This window comes from Homarus americanus, unplaced genomic scaffold (genome assembly GCF_018991925.1).
Source record: "Homarus americanus isolate GMGI-L3 unplaced genomic scaffold, GMGI_Hamer_2.0 scaffold32583, whole genome shotgun sequence".
Classification (NCBI taxonomy): Eukaryota; Metazoa; Arthropoda; class Malacostraca; order Decapoda; family Nephropidae; genus Homarus; species Homarus americanus.
The window spans coordinates 4,221,799-4,242,677 of NW_024713129.1; the positions used below are offsets into that span (position 1 = coordinate 4,221,799).

Consider the following 20,879-nt stretch of genomic DNA (forward strand, 5'->3'; position numbering starts at 1 on the left):
TTCCGACTATTTATACAACATGTAGTTCAACAGCAACCACCGTATTCTAATTGTGGTGTTTCATTAGGATTTGAGTGAAAAAGGTTACCAGTATGTACTTACTACATACATTTATTACACATATATATATATATATATATATATATATATATATATATATATATATATATATATATATATATATATATATATATATATATATATATATATATATATATACCGTATATACTCGTCTATAACCCCCCTTCGTATATAGGTCGACCCCGATTTTATGACCAAGAAATCGTTAATTTATGATATTCCTCGTTTATAGGTCGACCCAAGATTTTGAGGGTAATGGAACAACAAAACCTTCAGAAAAACTCTACGTCCTATAAACTTGTTTACCATTTATTATTACGACACTTTACACTGAAACGCAGGTAGTTTCAACAAAAATATTGTATATTTCCATTCAAGTATTTATTCAAGTCAATTAGGAGGGAATATTATTGTAATACAACAGTTTTTTAACTAAACCATTCGAAAAGCGATTACGGTAACATCTTTTGAACGAAAGAAAGCGAGTCATTGTTTTCGTCACGATTTTATCCCACTTTCCACTGTAATACGTACGTAATTTCAGGAAAAAATATTACATTTCCGTGAATGTAGTATATCAAGCACAGTATGAATAGAATATCATTGTAATATAACAGAATTTTAACCGAAAACTATTAAAAAAACGAATAACATCTCAAGAACATCGGAAGCTTAGGTGAAGTCTTTTGTTTTCGTCATGTATTTTATCCTATTTTACATTGAAATACATCACGTTTCAGCAAAACTACTATTTATTTCCGAGAATATATTCATTCAGGCACAGTTTAGGTAAAATATACGTGTGATGTAATAGTTTTTTAACTGAAAACGATTCGAAAAACACGTTCCCTCTAGCCCTGTTCAAGGAGAGGACTGGGAGAAGCTGTTTGGTGCTGCAGACGATGACAAGGAAAATGATTTTGATGGATTTTAATGAAAATATTCAGAAATATGGTATCGTAATATTTATTCAAGTCAATTAGGATATTATTGTAATACAATACAACAGTTTTTTAACTAAACCATTCGAAAAGTGATTACGGTAACATCTTTTGAACGAAACAAAGCGAAAGTCATTGTTTTCATCACAATTTTATCCCACTTTCCACTGTAATACGTATGTCATTTCAGCAAAAAATATTACATTTCCGTGAAGGTATTATATCAACCACAGTATGAATAGAATATCACTAATATAACAGTATTTTAACCGAAAACTATTAAAAATACGAGTAACATATCTTGAACATCGGAAGGTTAGGTAAAGTCTTTTGTTTTCTGCATGTAGTTTATCCTAATTTACATTGAAATACATCACGTTTCAGCAAAACTACTATTTATTTCTGAGAATATGGAAATGTAATATTTTTGCTGAAATGACGTACGTATTATAGTGGAAAGTGGGATAAAATCGTGACAAAAACAATGACTCGCTTTCTTTCGTTCACAAGATGTTACCGTAATCGCCTTTTGAATGGTTTTCAGTTAAAAACTGTTATATTACAATAATATTCTATCCTAATTCACTTGTGATGTAAAAGTTTTTTAACTGAAAACGATTCGAAAAACACGTGTACCGTCTAGCTGATACGGCAGAGCCCTGGTCGTGGAGGCTTTGTGTTTGCATCGGCCCTTCTTAAGCAGCTTTTAATTTTAGCGTACGTTGAAATTGTGTTTACCGGTGTATTCTTATTTTCTTGCTTCTTATTTTCCAGAAATATGACAAGTTTTTATATAATACAATGTTACGGTACTTTTAATTTAGAAGTATTCATTTTTAAAAATACAGAAGACACCAAACAAATACTAGTACGGATATTTGCGTGACTCTCCCGCCAAAAAAGACCAAACAGCTGGTACTCTCTCCCTCAGCCCTACCAAAAATAGCCCAACATCTTTCTTGTTTATTCTCTTCCAATTTCTCACTTTAACTGGTATTTTTTACTTCATATTGCCTACATCAGATAAACTACAGTAATTGAGGTTAGATATTGTTATAAATTTGATTACCGGGTCCTGGCAGGTACCGTTAGAACCACCTGACCCTACCAACAGTGTTGCAAGTCAGACAGCATTTTTTTTTTTACATTTTTGGTGTCTCCATTTGTTAATTTTTTTTCTGTGGGGTTTGCACAATAGTATACTGTTTTACCTACAGTATTGTAAAACGATTTGGGAAAAGAAATACTCGGTAACTTAAAATTTTAAAAGGAAAATTTTGAAACTGGCAACTGTGTGTAGATGACCTGACTCACATCATATTGATGTTTCAAATTTAATTAACAAAAATTTATGTATCTATAAATACACTTTTAAAAATGAATACTTTATGTTTTACATACTCCTGTGCATACCATACCATGCATTTGGCTACTTTGGGCTTGCTATGATGACGCAAGAGATCTGCCCTGGCAACTGTACCGACACTCACAGCGGGTGGTGCGTTGGTGCATCGTTTCCATTGTTTACTGGTAGTTACTGGTAAATTTTTTTCAACCTAACGAAACTATTACCCGTATAGAGGTCGACCCCCAACTTTTTGCCCAAAAATTTGGTCTTAAGAACTCGTGCTATACACGGGTATATACGGTATATATATATATATATATATATATATATATATATATATATATATATATATATATATATATATATATACAAAAAATGAATGTTCAATGAATTATTTATGGTGCATTAGGGTACTGGTCACTTCTGATGGGCTATAAATAGCCTTCTTTATCTCCCCTACATCTCACCCTGAGCCAGACGGAAGGGTCTTGGTAAATAACATGTTTGCTTATTTTCCATTTACTTTAAATAGATTTACCGAATTATTTGTTTTATTTATTTATTTATAATATACTGTAATATATTAAACACACTGTAATTATTTTCTTTAATTTATAAACTGTTTTGCGACAAAGGAATGTTCTCCAGTAGTGTTTCATTAGGATTTGAGTGAAAAAATATTACGTACTTACTACATACATTTATTACACAAACATATTTATATATACTGTATGTATACATACATACACATGCACACATTTAATTTACTAAGTCACAATATTTTAAAAGCAAATTACCCGACAAGTTAAAAATGTTATTAGCACATGATTATTACTGACGTCATCATGTATTAAAAACCTTCAAAATCCACATCATCAACATCTGACATCATAAGTTCTTCAAGTACATCCTGAGATACATTTATGGCTGCTTCATCATAAGGATCAAATTCCAAATCAGATGACGTGGCTTCGGCTTCTGTTTCATCCTCGTCCTCCCACAACATGTCATCCTCCATGCCATCCATTGAATTAGATATTCCGCACTTTTTAAAAGACTTGATAACTGTCTCCACATTAATATCATTCCATGCCTTGATAACAAAATCACATAGTACATCCAGTTCGGGAGCACGCATATTCCCACCTTTCGTGTAAGACTTTTTGCCGCTGTTCATCCATTTGTTCCATTGTTCACGAACGCGGTCCTTGAATGGTTTGTTTAGACAAACATCAAGTGGTTGTAAAACTGAAGTTAATCCACCAGGAATAACTGCAATGTCACTGTTGTTCCTCGCCATGTTGGTTTTTGTTCCCTCTGTTAAATGACTCGCGAACATATCCCATACTAACAGGCTACGCTGTTTTCGAAAGCCACCAGGTCGCCTACACCATATATGATCAATCCATAACTTTATTCCTTGTTCGTCCATCCACCCTTTCTCGTTGACGTGAACAAAAACTCCAGCCGGGAACTTGATTTTGGGCATTGTTTTCCTCTTGAGAATTAGCATTGGGTTCAACTTGGTTCCGTCTGCCATGCATGAAAGTACTACTGTAAACCGTGTCTTTTCGTGTCCTGTTGTTTTCACTAACACTGTTTTTGCACCCTTTGTATCGACAGTATGATTACCGACCATGTCGAAGTTCATAGGTGTTTCATCCATGTTTCCGATGTTGCTTAATGGATAACAATGTTTCTTACGTTGTTGTATTATGTAGCGATGGAAATTAACAATTTTACAGTTAAGATCTGCTGGTAATTTTTGTGCTATTTTTGTCTTCTGCCTCAGTACCAGATTGCTTCTTTCCATAAAACGGCTACACCATGAAGTCGTGGCTTTGAAGTCTTTGCTGTGCTCTTGATTTTGTTTAGCCCACTTAAGTGCCCACATACGTATCATGTTTCTTGATACAATATACCCATTTTGACGCTGCTCATGGACCATGTCTACTGCGTGCTTCTCTAGAATCGGCCAGTGTGCAGTGCCTCTTCTCATTGCACATTTATTCCTGGGCATACTTCGTAGTAAGTGTTCCTTTGATCTCCAATCCCGCACCATCTTCTCAGTTACACCGTATTCTCTTGAAGCAGCACAATTGTTGTGTGACTGGGCATATGCTATCACTTTCAGCTTAAAACAAGCTTCATATCTCCTGCGTTTAACAATTGGAGCCATGGTGAGGTTTTGTGGTAGCTGGATACAGTATTAATATACCGTAGTGTTCACACGGAGAGAGTGCTATTGCTTATGGAGTGATAACTCAACAACTGGACAAGGCAAATGAGAGAAGGGGTCACCTTACACATGACCTGACGTGGTCACCTTACACATATATGGTAATCATTAAGAATCAAACTCCGAATCAGATGACCTGCCTTCTTCTTCATCATTGTCATGCTAAATTTACCACTGTCGGTAGTTAAAAGAATTAAAAGTCATTTATTGAATATTCTATGTAAAAAAATAAATGTTAAATTAATTATTTATAGGAGAAACGTATTATGATCAATAAATATATGGTATTACTGGCCACTTCAGACACAAAGACGGGATAAAAATAGCCCATCTCCCCCTCTTACAGCTGCCAATGGGAAGCGTGTTGGTAATTAAATTTGATGTTTATTTTCAGTTTGTCTAATTTATCATGTATCAAATTAATATTACTAGAAATTGTGTAGGTAGTAGGCAGCTACCAAACAGGGAGGTACTACTGCCTGGGAAGATATTGGAAGCATAATGTGTTGTCTAATGGTAGACCCTGCTGCCATATGGCATCACGAAAATTGTGACCAAGTCCCAGGTTGCTGACCTGACTTTCTGCCTCATTTACACAATTGCAGGGTCTCAATTGTTTCTCTTACTTTGACAACACAACATACATACAGTATATTATTTCTCAGTTTTGATCTTTTTTTTTAATTTTTGTAACTATAAAGTTAGTTACTTAAAATAAGGCCAATTCACTTCAAGTAATGGCATCAAATATTACCAGCTGGTGTAGTGTAAACACTAGTGACGTCACTTGAGCGTCTGTAATTAACCGTCGATAGTTTCAAGAATTAATGCACTCAGAGGGTCATTTACTGAATATTCTTTGTAAAAAAATAAAATCTAAATCAATTATTTATAGGAGATAAATATTATTATGAGTAAATATACCGATACCGGTATGCATTACTGACCACCTCCACGGCTAAAAATAGCCCAATCTCGCGGTCACTTTCCCTTTCTTGTCTCCTCACTGGCAAATGGGGGGGGCGTGGGGAGGGGTGTGTGATGATAGCTGTGTTTATTACAGGGGTATAAATCTCTTTTACGGTATGTTAGACAGGTTTATAATACATTTTTATTATTTTAATATACCGGTAATCTTAATTTGAATCCAGCTTGCCAAACGTAAGTTTCAGTATAAAATAATTAGTGGTAAGACCTTGTGAGTGGCTTACGATGTTTTCATCACCACTCTTGACACACTAAACCACAATATTTAAGAGGTAAGAATTTTAAACTTGGTGGTTTAGACGACCCCCTAACTTTGGGCAGATTTTTTTAATGTTCAAATTTCGTCTTATAGGCCGTGATATACGGTATGTTGAAATGAACTGTAGTTGAGCTTTTCCCCATCTAGTTATTATATGTCTTATTTGTGTCACTTATGTTACTTGTATATTATTTGTAATTCGAAACCCATTCCCCAAATATGTAACTGTATATTTTCAGCCTTCTGGCTGCCAAGCTCTTTCAATAAACCGTTAATTATTATTATTATTATTATTTAAGTATATTTTGTTTATTTATTGAAGATATTTGTTTTAGCTCATAAAATTCATACAAATTACCGGGCCAGAATGTAATTTACATTGCTGGAATTCTTACAATTTGATGATCATTTTAAATAGAAACATCATAGATTTTGCATTAGACATACAAATTTTAGATCTCCTTTAAATATTTCGTTTACTCTGAGTAAATATGTTATCTTTTGTGCAAAATATTTGACATTTATGTTAAAAATATTCCTGGTCTTACAAGGAATCCAGGAATGTCAATTATACAGCTAGACCCCGACTTACGACGGGGTTAGGGACCCAAATCCAGGCCGTAAGTCCGAATGGTCGTAAGTCCGACATAGATAAAAAAAAAAAAAATTAATAAAAAATCTACATTGAAACACAGTACAGTAAAAGTAATAAATAATGAGGAATGGATACAGTACAGTGAAAGTAATAAATAATGGGGAATGGATACAGTGTGACTGAGCACTTACCCTTAATGTAGTCAGCTGAATGCACATGGGGCCCCCATAATTTTCTAATTATACATGGAGACTACATTAACTGGAAACGTTTCGGTATAGAAAATGCGTGCGTCATTTGAAAAAAAAAAAAAAAGGTCACAACTGCGGCGGTCGTAAGTCCCGACGGTCGTAAGTCAAAGCAGTTGTAAGTCGGGGTCTAGCTGTATTATCCTAGCTTTAGTCTGAGGTATTATTTATTACTAAAAAGGTAAATATTCTGGTTTCCCCAACACATTTCTCTGGTAGGGAGGGTTGGTGGGGGGTGGGGGGGAGGGAGGGACCGACCGACCATCTGGCGATGTTGGAAGAAGGGGGGAGGTAAGGTGGGGTACTTTGATTGTCAGATAGTGTCTTGAAGAATATTTTTTTTTTTTATTAACTGAAGATATTTGTTTTAGCTCATAAAATTCATACAAATTACCCGGCCAGAATATAATTTACATTGCTGGAATTCTTACAATTTGATGATCATTTTGAATATAAACATCATAGATTTTGCATTAGACATACAAATTTTAGATCTACAGTTGTACCCCACTTAACGCGGTCAATTGAACCCAGAGGGTCCCACGTTAAGTGAAATCCGCGTTAAGTGAACAACAGAACATATGGGATTAATTCCAATAGAAACCGGCCCGACCCCCAAACTCCACTTTTTGAAGGCACATACCTATGTTGTAGTAAAAATAACATCTTAATTTTGTGATGGTACATGCACACAATTAATACTTAAGAGAAATAGAGAAATACAGTCGCCAAGTTAATGTCCATTCAAATAATGGACTCAACTCCCTCCCCCTCTCACAATACACTGCCGGCTCTTCCCTCTCAGAGAAATTTTTGGGGGAAAACCACTAAATTTTAATAAATAAACCTCAAACTAAAGTTAGGATAATACAATTGACATTGCTGGATTCCTTGTAAGACCAGGAATATTTTGAATATAAATGTCATATATTTTGCACAAAAGATAACATAGTTACCTAGAGAAAAAATTTTATCTAAAATTTGTATGTTTAATGCAAAATATATGATGTTTATATTCAAAATGATCACCAAATTATAAGAATTCCAGCAATGTAAATTATATTCTGACCGGGTAATTTGTATGAATTTTATGAGCTAAAACAAATATCTTCAGTTAATAAAAAAAAAAATAATCTTCACGACACTATCTGTCAATCAAAGTACCCCACCTTGCCAACCCCCCTCCAACCGCGCGGTCAGTCCCAACCCTCCCCCCCACCCCCCACCAATCCTCCCTTCCAGGGTTTTTAACATTTAGTATTAAATAATACCTCGGATTAAAGTTAGGATATTATAATTGACATTGCTGGATTCCTTGTAAGACCAGGAATATTTTGAATATAAATGTCATATATTTTGCACAAAAGATAACATAGTTAATTTGAGAAATTTTTTTATCTAAAATTTGTATGTCTAATGCAAAATATATGATGTTTATATTCAAAATGATCATCAAATTATAAGAATTCCAGTAATGTAAATTATATTCAGACTGGGTAATTTGTATGAATTTTATGAGCTAAAACAAATATCTTCAGTTAATAAAAAAAAAAAATAATTCTTCACAGGGTAACAGATGGTCGGTCGGTCCCTCCCTCCCCCCCACCCCCCACCAACCGTCCCAAGGAGATGTGTGGGATAACCACTAAATTTTAATAAATAATACCTCAAACTAAAGTTAGGATAATATAATTGACATTGCTGGATTCCTTGTAAGACCAGGAATATTTTGAATATAAATGTCATATATTTTGCACAAAAGATAACATAGTTACTCTGAGAAAAATTTTTATCTAAAATTTGTATGTCTAATGCAAAATATATGATGTTTATATTCAAAATGATCACCAAATTATAAGAATTCCAGCAATGTAAATTATATTCTGGCCGGGTAATTTGTATGAATTTTATGAGCTAAAACAGGCAGGGTGGCGGGTGAGGCAAATCTAAAAATAGCGTCTCGAGCCGGACACTCGCCGCGTATATGTGGAAAAAATCCGTGTTAAGTGAAAGTTCAGCTCTGGCGAGGCACCGCGTATATGATAAAACGCGTTAAGTGAAACCGCGTTAGGCGGGTAATACTGTACTTTAAGTATTTTGTTTACTCTGAGTAAATATGTTATCTTTTGTGCAAAATATATGACATTTATATTCAAAATATTCCTGGTCTTACAAGGAATCCAGCAATGTCAATTATATTATCCTAACTTTAGTTTGAGGTATTATTTATTACAATCCCTTAAAACCTAGTGGTTTTCCCGCGAACATTTCTCAGAGAGGGAAGAGCCAGGAGTGTGAGAAGAGGGGGAGGGAGTTGAGTCCATTATTTGAATGGACATTAACTTGGCGACTGTATTTCTCTATTTCTCTTAAGTATTAATTGTGTGCATGTACCATCATAAAATTAAGATGTTATTTTTACTAGAACATATGTATTGTGTCGGAAAAAGTGGAGTTTGGGGGTTAGCCGGTCTCTATTTCATTTAATCCCATATGTTATGTTGTTCACTTTACGCGGGCCTCCGTGGGTTCAGTTGACTGCGTAAAGTCAGGGTTCACTGTAACTCTTTGCTTTACATCGGGCTTACGATCCTGAAAAAGCGACATTATACGAAACAACGTTAAGCGGATCAATTTTCCCCATAAGAAATAGATGAAATACGGGAGTTACGTTCCTGAGCCTCCCTTTACCCCATGAAATACATTACATATATAGAAAATCATTGCCATTTTTATAGAAAATAGTGCATACATATACAACTACCAAGTTTGTATGGGTCTTCACCGATAGGCGGAGGTGGTAGAGCGAGTGTGTGGTGGGTAGTGAAGCCGAGGAGGCGGATGGCGGGAGGGGACGAGGCGGATGGCTGGAGGGTGGGAGAGGAGGGTAGGAGGATGGGAGCGGAGGAGGGTGGTGAGTCACTGAGACTCTGCGACTGCCTCCTCCTCCTCCTGCGCTGAGTGTGGTTCCTCCGCCGCTGCTTGCTCCTCCTCCGTTGATGTTTGCTCCTCTTCCATTTTTTTGCTCCTCTTCGGCTGCAGTGTGCTCCTCCTCAGGTGCCAGCTGTTATGAAGATGCTGCTTCTGCCGTCCAACGACGAAAAAATGAATCCAGTGTTGACTGCTTGGTGCTACTCATCTTCTTCTCCTTATACTTCTCGGTGTAACAACCAAGACTGTCCTCAATGCTGCGTTGAACCTTTGAGCTACATTTTCTGTTTGGGTCATCATCTACAAGGATTTACATACCTTGCTGGAACATGTTGAATGCTTCTGCCATCCTCTTGGTAGTTAGCGTTCGTTGAAGTTCTTCGTCTTCGTCATCTTCAACAGGACTGTGTTCTGATAGTTGTTGCAAATCCTCATTGGTGAGTTCTTCTGTATGGGATGCCAGGATGTCCTCAATATCCTCTGAATCTAGATCATTAAAACCTGCCTATCTAGTCAAACTGAGGATATCCTTATTCACAACTGGGACTAAATCCGTGAATTCCTTAAAACTGTTGTCGCACTCGGGCCACAATTTACCCCACACACCATTCAGGCAACTTTCTGAAACCTCTTCCCATGCATTGCGAATGTTGTCAATTGCATGAAGAATGTTGAAGCCACACCAATGGTCTCGGATTGTAGGTTTATTATCTTCGTCTTTAGCCTTGAGCAGCTGGGCCATGGTACGGCGTAAATAATACGCCTTGGTCCATAGGCTGCATCAGTGCTGTCGTGTTGGGAGGCAGGAATACAACTTTTACACTGTCATGCAAGTCGTCGAGATTGGGAGGATGAGCTGGAGCATTGTCAAGGATCAGAAGAATTTTGAAGTCGAGGTTCTCCTTGGCACAGTATTACTTCATTGCAGGGACGGCATACATGTTTAACCATTGGTTAAATATGTCTCCGGCTATCCATGCCTTCTTGTTTGCCTTGTAGATGACACGAAGTTGATCCTTAAAGTAACCTTTCAGGGCCCCTGGGTTAGCAGCGCCAGAAATCAGCATAGGCTTCAGCTTGAAGTCGTGGCAGCGTTCGCGCCAAGCAGCAGCGTCAAGCGGTCGTTTGCCGCTTTAAAACCTGGCGCCTTTTTCTCCTCCTTGGAGATATCGGTCCTCTCAGGAATTCTCTTCCAAAAGAGACCAATCTCAACCACATTGAAGACTTGCTTCGATGAGTTGCTTTCTTCTTGGATAATCCGTTTGAAATCTGGCAGGAATGTCTCGGCAGCAACCGTATCTGAACTGGCAGCTTCACCAGTCATCTTAATATTGTGGAAGTTATAACGACGCTTAAATCGTTGAAACCAAGCTCGGCTTGCTGTAAAGGTCTCTTCCTTCGATCCTTCACCCTCTTCTGCCTTTAAGTCGTTGAACAAGGATCAGGCCTTATGCTGGATAACCATAATGCTCACAGGGGCATTGCATTGTTTCTGGTCCTCCATCCACATTGCAAGCATCTTTTCCACCTTTTCCATCACAGTGTTTTGAGTACGAGTTGTCTTAGTTGCACTCAGAGAAGAACCACTTCCAGCACTCACCTTAATCTTGTCAGTGTTGGTCCGGATAGTACGCACCATTGTGGGGGTTAAACCAAGCACAGTGGCTATGTCCACAGCACGTTCCCCTATTTTAAATCGGGTTAATACATCCATTTTCGTAGCAAGGGTAATGTTCTTATGTTGCCTCTTCACTACACTAGCATCAGTAGCACTTGATGGGCACTTGGAAGCCATTTTGAATGATTATAGTACAGTTTTAGAGCAAAAGCACTTATGCATGCACGAATGATGTGAAGTTGTAACAGAGACTGGCTTGGCGTCGCTGTGATGTTCCGCGAGTGAGGGCAGCGCGCCGAGCCGAGAGAGCGTAGCTCGGCCAGACAAGAGTGGGTGATGCACTTTAGAAAGTAGTCCGCGACGACCCAAAAAAACGTAGTATCGTATCACCAGGACGTTAAATGAATTTTTGATCTCTAAAGTTTAGCGACGTATTAGTGAAACAACGTTAAGCGGGACGACATTATACGAGGACATACTGCACACTACAATCGTATTTATTAAGTGGTGATAAATACACATCTGTACTGTGTTTATTTACTAAGTTTTGAAGACAGTCATTGTGGTAAACGAATCAGCTGCTTGCTCTTTGTGAACAATGACTCATGGTTTTCAGTGCAGGTTCTTTTTTCAGGAAAGCTGATCCTTTTAGAATAATGTTTTCTTCAACCTGGCACCAAATGATTCTAAATTCTTGGAGAATTGTGGTGAAATTGCATAAAGAAGTGTTAAAGGAATCTTGGGGGAGTTAGGGGGAGGGAGTCACACCCATGCTAACCCCCCTTCCTCTCTGCCAGCTGCTCCCAGATAAACATTCATCTTCCACATACAATATACCCCTACACTTATTTGTTCTTATTTTTGTCTTTATAGTACTGTACAGCATACAGTTTTCTCTTTATTCATAAGACAAATTCTGTGGTTGCTTACATATAACACTTTATAGTAAATAAACAATCATCTCAGTGACAACAGTTGTTGATAACCAGACTAATATGTCTGATTTTCAACCCAGAGAGTGGTTTCATATTTTTTTTTCTTGTTGATGTAATAGTCTTTTAATAAACAACCTCAGTTGTTGAAGTGCAGAAATAACAAAACAACAACTGATTTTCTTAAAACAGTTCAAGTAAGCAGTGTTATCTTCAACACCCGCCCCATATATTCGCTTTTTTCGGACTTTCGCATTTTTCGGACTGGGGTGTGCCCCAATTAGTCTGATTTATCGAGATTCTACTGTATTTATTTTTTGGGTGAATAGAGGAGGGGTACAAAGCACCTCAGAGAGTCCGAAAAAAGTGAATTCCAAAATATTGAAGTACAATACTGTATAGTACAGGTATAGAGTTTTGAATTGTGTTGGTTTTATTGTTTTATCTTATTATTATTATTATTTCTATGAACACTAATATCATCATTATCATCAAACCCGCCTACCTGAGCACCCACCCGCCCTCCTACATATCTCAGAAGGAGTTGTAACAATGCTGTGCATTTAGTTCATATTTGTACACTTCCGCAGGTTGGAGACCGTGTTGGTGTCCTCCGGAAAGACAATGGTGCCCTGTACTTTTTTGTTAATGGTGTTGAGCAGGGTTTAGCAGCCAACAATGTGCCAGAACATGTCTTTGGTGTTGTGGACCTCTATGGGCAGGCAGCACAAGCTACAATAGTGCAACATTCCGATCACTGTTCTTCGGAGGTTCTCCCCTCCAGTGTCTCTAGCTCAACTATTTACAGGTACTGTACTTACAAATATAGTTCATCTCAGATGCTTGAGGGAGTTTATAAAACTCTGTAGCTACCCAAAATTATAAAGGTGTATGTTTTCCTCACATACTTATCATACCGTATGCTACAAAAATCTGATTATTTGTTTTCTTCTTAAGGGGAGATGGGATGTGGTTGCCAAGTGGATTCAACAGCTGACTCCTGTCCAAATGGTTGCTGGTTTATGGCAAGGGCATTCCCAGTTCACCCAGATTTAAAGGGGCACCTAACTTTATAGTTTGAGAATTAAATTTGGTTGAGTACAGTGCTGGCCACACTTGTCTCCTTGTGTACAAAAATCTTAGTATATAGCGTACTGTATCTACACTGCTCTTAATGGGCTCTATAGTCATTGGAAACTTTTTTCATTAAAGGAGACAAAATGTTGTTAGTATTATTTTCATGACTAAGCTCATTGTGTCAGGGAGGTTAAGTGTGATTAAATCTTTTTCAATTTTAATAGAATCTTCTACTGCAGAGGTCAAGAGACTTAGTAGGTTTCAGTAGCATCCACTTTATTTTCATAGTTGCAAGTTGACTTAAAATTAAGCTTATGGCGCCGTGAATCGCTAATGGGGACTACCCGTATCACTTAGGTGGTCAGAGTAACGTTTTACCAAATCCGGTTTCGAAACACGAGGATCCATATATATTTCATTAGCCCAATAAAGCACGTGGACTTCTACATATAATCAACACCTCACCCCGCCAGGATTCGAACCCACGGCCCACGGCTGTGACCTGGGAACGCTACCTCTACACCACCAGGATACTAAAAGCAGTCCACCTAAGTGATACGGGCAGTCCCCATTAGAGGTTCACGGCGCCATAAGCTCGTTGAACAGGCTTTGTGTGAAATATAACAAAGTCTAGGACTGCTTTTAGTATCCTGGTGGTCCAGCGGTTAGCGTTCCCCGGTCACAGTCATAGGCTTGTGGGCCGTGGGTTCGAATCCTGGCGGGTTGAGGTGTTGATTGTATGTAGAAGTCCGCGTGCTTTATTGGGCTAATGAAATATATATGGAGCCTCGTGTTTCGAAGCCGGATTTGGTAAAACGTTACTCTGACCACCTACGTGATACGGGTAGTCCCCATTAGAGAAGAGGGTGGCTACCAAAATTATCAACATTTTCCTCTATACTGTATAGCGATATTTCTTTATATTTCGTGAGGGAAATTGGGCAGGAAATATTTCAAATTTATCACTACAGTGATTCCTCGGTTAACGAACGCCTCGGTTAACGAAATTTCGGTTAACGAATTACCTTCCATAAGAATCTTCAACTCGATTAACGAACAAAAATTCGGTTAACGAAATCCTTACGAAATCGTATCAACATGTTTTCGCCTGCTCACCAGCTGGTGTATTAGTCCACCAATACAGTAATCGGTTTTAGGGCTTAAATTCGTTACCATTTGAGTAAATATCAAGAAGGTTGTACTATTCAATAATTTTCCAAGTCTTATATTAAAATTTTTAGTAATTTTAACAATTATTTAACATATTGAAGTACAGGGAACTAGTTTTTAGCTTTCCAAACAGCCAATTGACTCACCCAGAATGGCGTCAGTTTGTGTCTGCTCAGTGGAGGTAGCATCTTGCATGAGAATCTCTTGAACATAAACTATTTTTACGTTTTTACTGTTCAATTATTGGTCATTCTGAAATTTATTTTACATATTGACAATATATAGTGCAGTGCAGTGTTGATTTAAAGAAAATAATCTTGAATTACACCAAGTGAACTTAAAATTTTATGGGTGAAATGGCAACATGAAGCATGAGGTGACTTCTCTTCCACCCCCACTTCCTTCTCTTCTCCTTTCTCCTCCACCCCCACTTCTAATTCCCATCATCATCATCATCAACCAGGAGCCTTCTACATACACACCTCAAAGTAAGCGTACTTTACTGCATTTATTTTTAGTTTGTATGTAATTTTTGGTGAGCTGGAACCAATTTCCCAAAATCCCATTGAAACAATGGTTTCAGTTAACAAAATTTTCGGTTAACGAACGACCTTCTGGAACGAATTGTGTTCGTTAACCGAGGGACCACTGTACTACCAAAATTATCAAAATTTTCCAATATTAGCAATAAATTTATTTACAGTAGACTCAACTTCCATGGGGTTATGTTCCTGGGACCTCACATAAAGCCAAAACTGTATAAAGTTAGAAACACTCCTAAAAATACGAGTTGAATTTTTTTTATCTCTTATGCAAAATATATGATGACTAAATTCAAATCATTCACTGTCTTACAAGGATTCCAGCAATGCACGTTATATTCTGCTAAGTCAAGTCTATGACATTTTTTAAAGAAAAACTTTAAGCCTAAAACCTTCATTGTATAAATGCCTAATCACCCACCGCCATCTTGCCTCCCTTGCTGGCTCAGAGGAGGGGTAGGTGGGGTGATGACAGCGAGAAGTCTCCAGATATTACTGTGTGTGTAGTTATCAGTGGAGAGGAGAGGGATCATGGTCTCAGGAATATAAAACACAGGGAGCTTAAGTTTTTTGCTTATAAAATATCACTAACTTGATTTAGCAGAATATAATTTGCATTGCTGGAGTACTCACATGATGATGATTAATTTGAGTACAGTAAGTCCCTGCTTAATGTCGGGGTTATGTTCCTAAAAATGTGACGTTATACGTAACAACTTTAAGCAGATCAATTTTCCCCATAAGAAATAGATGAAATACGGGAGTTACGTTCCTGAGCCTCCCTTTGCCCCATGAAATACATTACATATACAGAAAAGCATTGCCATTTCTAAATTATCAAGTTAACTTATTGATAATATACAGTGCAGTGTTTGCTTAAATAAAGAAATCTGGACCCGGATTTTGGAAGATTCGGACACAATATTTGGGGGTTCTGGGCTAAATGAAGCATTCCCAAAACAGGGTGAAGGTAGTTTAAGGCTTAAAGTTTTTATCTTATAAAATGTCATAGACTAAAATTAGCAGAATATAACCTGCATTGCTGGAATCCTTGGAAGACAGTGAGTAATTTGAATATAGATCATCATATATTTTGCACAAGAGATAAAAATTTCAGTCCATTAGTGTAGTACTGTACATGTAGGTGCAAGTTTTTCAACTCGTATTTTTGGGTAGATATACGTACCGTAACTTTCTTCATTTCATTTTTACTCATTTACATGCACACACTATCCTAAATACATATTGTTAATTCTATTACCGGTATACAGTACTTTGTATGTACTTTTTAATTAATTTTATGTGAATTCTATGAGTTGGAACCAATTACCCAATATCCCATTGAAATAATAGATTCAGTTTAAGAGATTTTCAGTTAACGAACGACTCTGTGGAACCACTGTATTTCTTTCATAAAAATTGGATATACTGTATTGGTGTTGTTCTCGTTTTTTCTTTAACCCTTAAGCCCCGGGTTAGGGTGCTGCTGGCAGTACTTCACGGGGATAAATCAAGAAAAAAATAAAATTTTCCCAAAATAATAATAATAATAAAAAAAAATGGCTGGAAAATAGGCGGACATACTGGAACGTCACCCGGGGCCTAAGGGTTAAAATGGAAGTCTTTTTGGAAAAATTTGCTCAAAAGTGGACAACCTCTTACCCCAGACACCCCTGCCCCCCCAATTAGTCCGCCTGAGCGAGGTTTTACAGTACGTACTGTATACTGTACCAGTATATGTGAGGAAAAAGTAAAAGAAAAGAAAAAAAATACTGCATTGACTTTTGGCAATATTGTCACTAGCACAAGACACCAGAGCCTTGAGGGAACGCTGCTACCTCCTTCTCTTGTGCTCGTTCCTACACACGTTTTAAATATTTTTGTGCTTATTATAATTATTTTAAAAAAAATGCACTTTCTGTATGAAGGATTGTGTGTGCATGTAACAGTAAAAAACAAAGCAAAACATATATCTACCTGAAAATACGAGTTGAAAAATAGCAATAATACAGCTCACATCTTGGCTAGAGGCTAAGATACTGACACTGCACCCCTATGATGCAGCCCTCCCACGATTCCTGCGGACATAATTTTTTTCCCTTTGTGTATTTGACCTTATGTTCATTATTTTATATACCTGTATACAGTATTACCCCGCTTTACACGGTTTCACTTTCCGCGATTTCTCATTTACGCGGTACCTTGCCAGAACCGGACTTTCACTTTCCACGGTGCATCTACTCATATACGCAGTGAAGTATAATTTTTTAATTTTTTTATTTAGCTCATAAAATTCATACAAATTACCTGGCCAGAATACAATTTACATTGCTGGAATTCTTACAATATGATGATCATTTTGAATATAAACATCATGGATTTTGCATTAGACATACAAATTTTAGATCTTATGTAATAATTTGGTTTACACAAAGCAAATATTTTATCTTTTGTGCAAAATATATAAAGTTTACATTCAAAATATTCCCTGACCTGCAAGGAATCCAGAAATGTCAATTATATTATCCTAACTTTAGTCTGAGTTATTATTTATTACTAAAAATGTAAATATACTATTTTCTCCGAAAGCTTCTCTGGTAGGGAGGGACCGACCCAGCTAGGGTGGAGTATTTTGATTGACAGATAGTGTCCTTGAAGAATATTTCTTTGTTTATTTACTGAAGATATTTGTTTTAGCTCATAAAATTCATACAAATTACCCGGCCAGAATATAATTTACATTGCTGGAATTCTTACAATATGATGATCATTTTGAATATAAACATCATGGATTTTGCATTAGACATACAAATTTTAGATCTAATGTAATAATTTGGTTTACACAAAGCAAATATTATATCTTTTGTGCAAAATATATGAAGTTTACATTCAAAATATTCCCTGACCTGCAAGGAATCCAGAAATGTAAATTATATTATCCTGACTTTAGTCTGAGGTATTATTTATTACTAAAAGGTAAAATCTAGTTTTTTCACCCAACATTTCTCTGGTAGGGAGGGAAGGTCGGGGGTGGGGGGGAGGGTTGGGACCCACCACCCAGCTGGCGTGAGTGTGAGGAGGGGGGGAGGCAAGTTGGGGTACTTTGATTGACAGATAGTGTGGTGAAGAATATTTTTTATTTTATTAACTGCAGATATTTGTTTTAGCTCATAAAATTCATACAAATTACTCGACCAGAATATAATTTACATTGCTGGAATTCTTACAATATGTTGATCATTTTGAATATAAACATCATGGATTTTGCATTAGACATACAAATTTTAGATCTAATGTAATAATTTGGATTATACAAAGCAAGTATTTTATCTTTTGTGCAAAATATATGAAGTTTACATTCAAAATATTCCCTGACCTGCAAGGAATCCAGAAATGTCAATTACCGTATATACCCGTGTATAGCACGAGTTCTTAAGACCAAATTTTTGGGCAAAAAGTTGGGGGTCGACCTCTATACGGGTAATAGTTTCGTTAGGTTGAAAAAAATTTACCAGTAACTACCAGTAAACAATGGAAACGATGCACCAACGCACCACCAGCTGTGAGTGTCGGTACAGTTGCCAGGGCAGATCTCTTGCGTCATCATAGCAAGCCCAAAGTAGCCAAATGCATGGTATGGTATGCACAGGAGTATGTAAAACATAAAGTATTCATTTTTAAAAGTGTATTTATAGATACATAAATTTTTGTTAATTAAATTTGAAACATCAATATGATGTGAGTCAGGTCATCTACACACAGTTGCCAGTTTCAAAATTTTCCTTTTAAAATTTTAAGTTACCGAGTATTTCTTTTCCCAAATCGTTTTACAATACTGTAGGTAAAACAGTATACTATTGTGCAAACCCCACAGAAAAAAAATTAACAAATGGAGACACCAAAAATGTAAAAAAAAAAAATGCTGTCTGACTTGCAACACTGTTGGTAGGGTCAGGTGGTTCTAACGGTACCTGCCAGGACCCGGTAATCAAATTTATAACAATATCTAACCTCAATTACTGTAGTTTATCTGATGTAGGCAATATGAAGTAAAAAATACCAGTTAAAGTGAGAAATTGGAAGAGAATAAACAAGAAAGATGTTGGGCTATTTTTGGTAGGGCTGAGGGAGAGAGTACCAGCTGTTTGGTCTTTTTTGGCGGGAGAGTCACGCAAATATCCGTACTAGTATTTGTTTGGTGTCTTCTGTATTTTTAAAAATGAATACTTCTAAATTAAAAGTACCGTAACATTGTATTATATAAAAACTTGTCATATTTCTGGAAAATAAGAAGCAAGAAAATAAGAATACACCGGTAAACACAATTTCAACGTACGCTAAAATTAAAAGCTGCTTAAGAAGGGCCGATGCAAACACAAAGCCTCCACGACCAGGGCTCTGCCGTATCAGCTAGACGGTACACGTGTTTTTCGAATCGTTTTCAGTTAAAAAACTTTTACATCACAAGTGAATTAGGATAGAATATTATTGTAATATAACAGTTTTTAACTGAAAACCATTCAAAAGGCGATTACGGTAACATCTTGTGAACGAAAGAAAGCGAGTCATTGTTTTTGTCACGATTTTATCCCACTTTCCACTATAATACGTACGTCATTTCAGCAAAAATATTACATTTCCATATTCTCAGAAATAAATAGTAGTTTTGCTGAAACGTGATGTATTTCAATGTAAATTAGGATAAACTACATGAAAACAAAAGACTTTACCTAACCTTCCGATGTTCAAGATATGTTACTCGTATTTTTAATAGTTTTCGGTTAAAATACTGTTATATTAGTGATATTCTATTCATACTGTGGTTGATATAATACCTTCACGGAAATGTAATATTTTTTGCTGAAATGACATACGTATTACAGTGGAAAGTGGGATAAAATTGTGATGAAAACAATGACTTTCGCTTTGTTTCGTTCAAAAGATGTTACCGTAATCACTTTTCGAATGGTTTAGTTAAAAAACTGTTGTATTGTATTACAATAATATCCTAATTGACTTGAATAAATATTACGATACCATATTTCTGAATATTTTCATTAAAATCCATCAAAATCATTTTCCTTGTCATCGTCTGCAGCACCAAACAGCTTCTCCCAGTCCTCTCCTTGAACAGGGCTAGAGGGAACGTGTTTTTCGAATCGTTTTCAGTTAAAAAACTATTACATCACACGTATATTTTACCTAAACTGTGCCTGAATGAATATATTCTCGGAAATAAATAGTAGTTTTGCTGAAACGTGATGTATTTCAATGTAAAATAGGATAAAATACATGACGAAAACAAAAGACTTCACCTAAGCTTCCGATGTTCTTGAGATGTTATTCGTTTTTTTGATAGTTTTCGGTTAAAATTCTGTTATATTACAATGATATTCTATTCATACTGTGCTTGATATACTACATTCACGGAAATGTAATATTTTTTCCTGAAATTACGTACGTATTACAGTGGAAAGTGGGATAAAATCGTGACGAAAACAATGACTCGCTTTCTTTCGTTCAAAAGATGTTACCGTAATCGCTTTTCGAATGGTTTAGTTAAAAAACTGTTGTATTACAATAATATTCCCTCCTAATTGACTTGAATAAATACTTGAATGGAAATATACAATATTTTTGTTGAAACTACCTGCGTTTCAGTGTAAAGTGTCGTAATAATAAATGGTAAACAAGTTTATAGGACGTAGAGTTTTTCTGAAGGTTTTGTTGTTCCATTACCCTCAAAATCTTGGGTCGACCTATAAACGAGGAATATCATAAATTAACGATTTCTTGGTCATAAAATCGGGGTCGACCTATATACGAAGGGGGGTTATAGACGAGTATATACGGTATATTATCCTAACTTTAGTCTGAGGTATTATTTATTACTAAACGTTAAAATCTAGTG

General features: G+C 36.5%; 1 protein-coding gene across 2 annotated transcripts in view; it reads left to right on the forward strand.

The window, feature by feature from the left end:
* LOC121866278 (neuralized-like protein 4) overlaps nucleotides 1–20,879 on the forward strand; it is a gene marked incomplete at both ends in the record, with an annotated part of 191,318 nt that overhangs the window by 33,597 nt on the left and 136,842 nt on the right. For both annotated transcript variants that reach the window (XM_042365899.1, XM_042365904.1), the window contains 1 exon segment: nucleotides 12,770–12,987. In XM_042365899.1, the coding sequence (XP_042221833.1) occupies nucleotides 12,770–12,987 (218 nt within the window).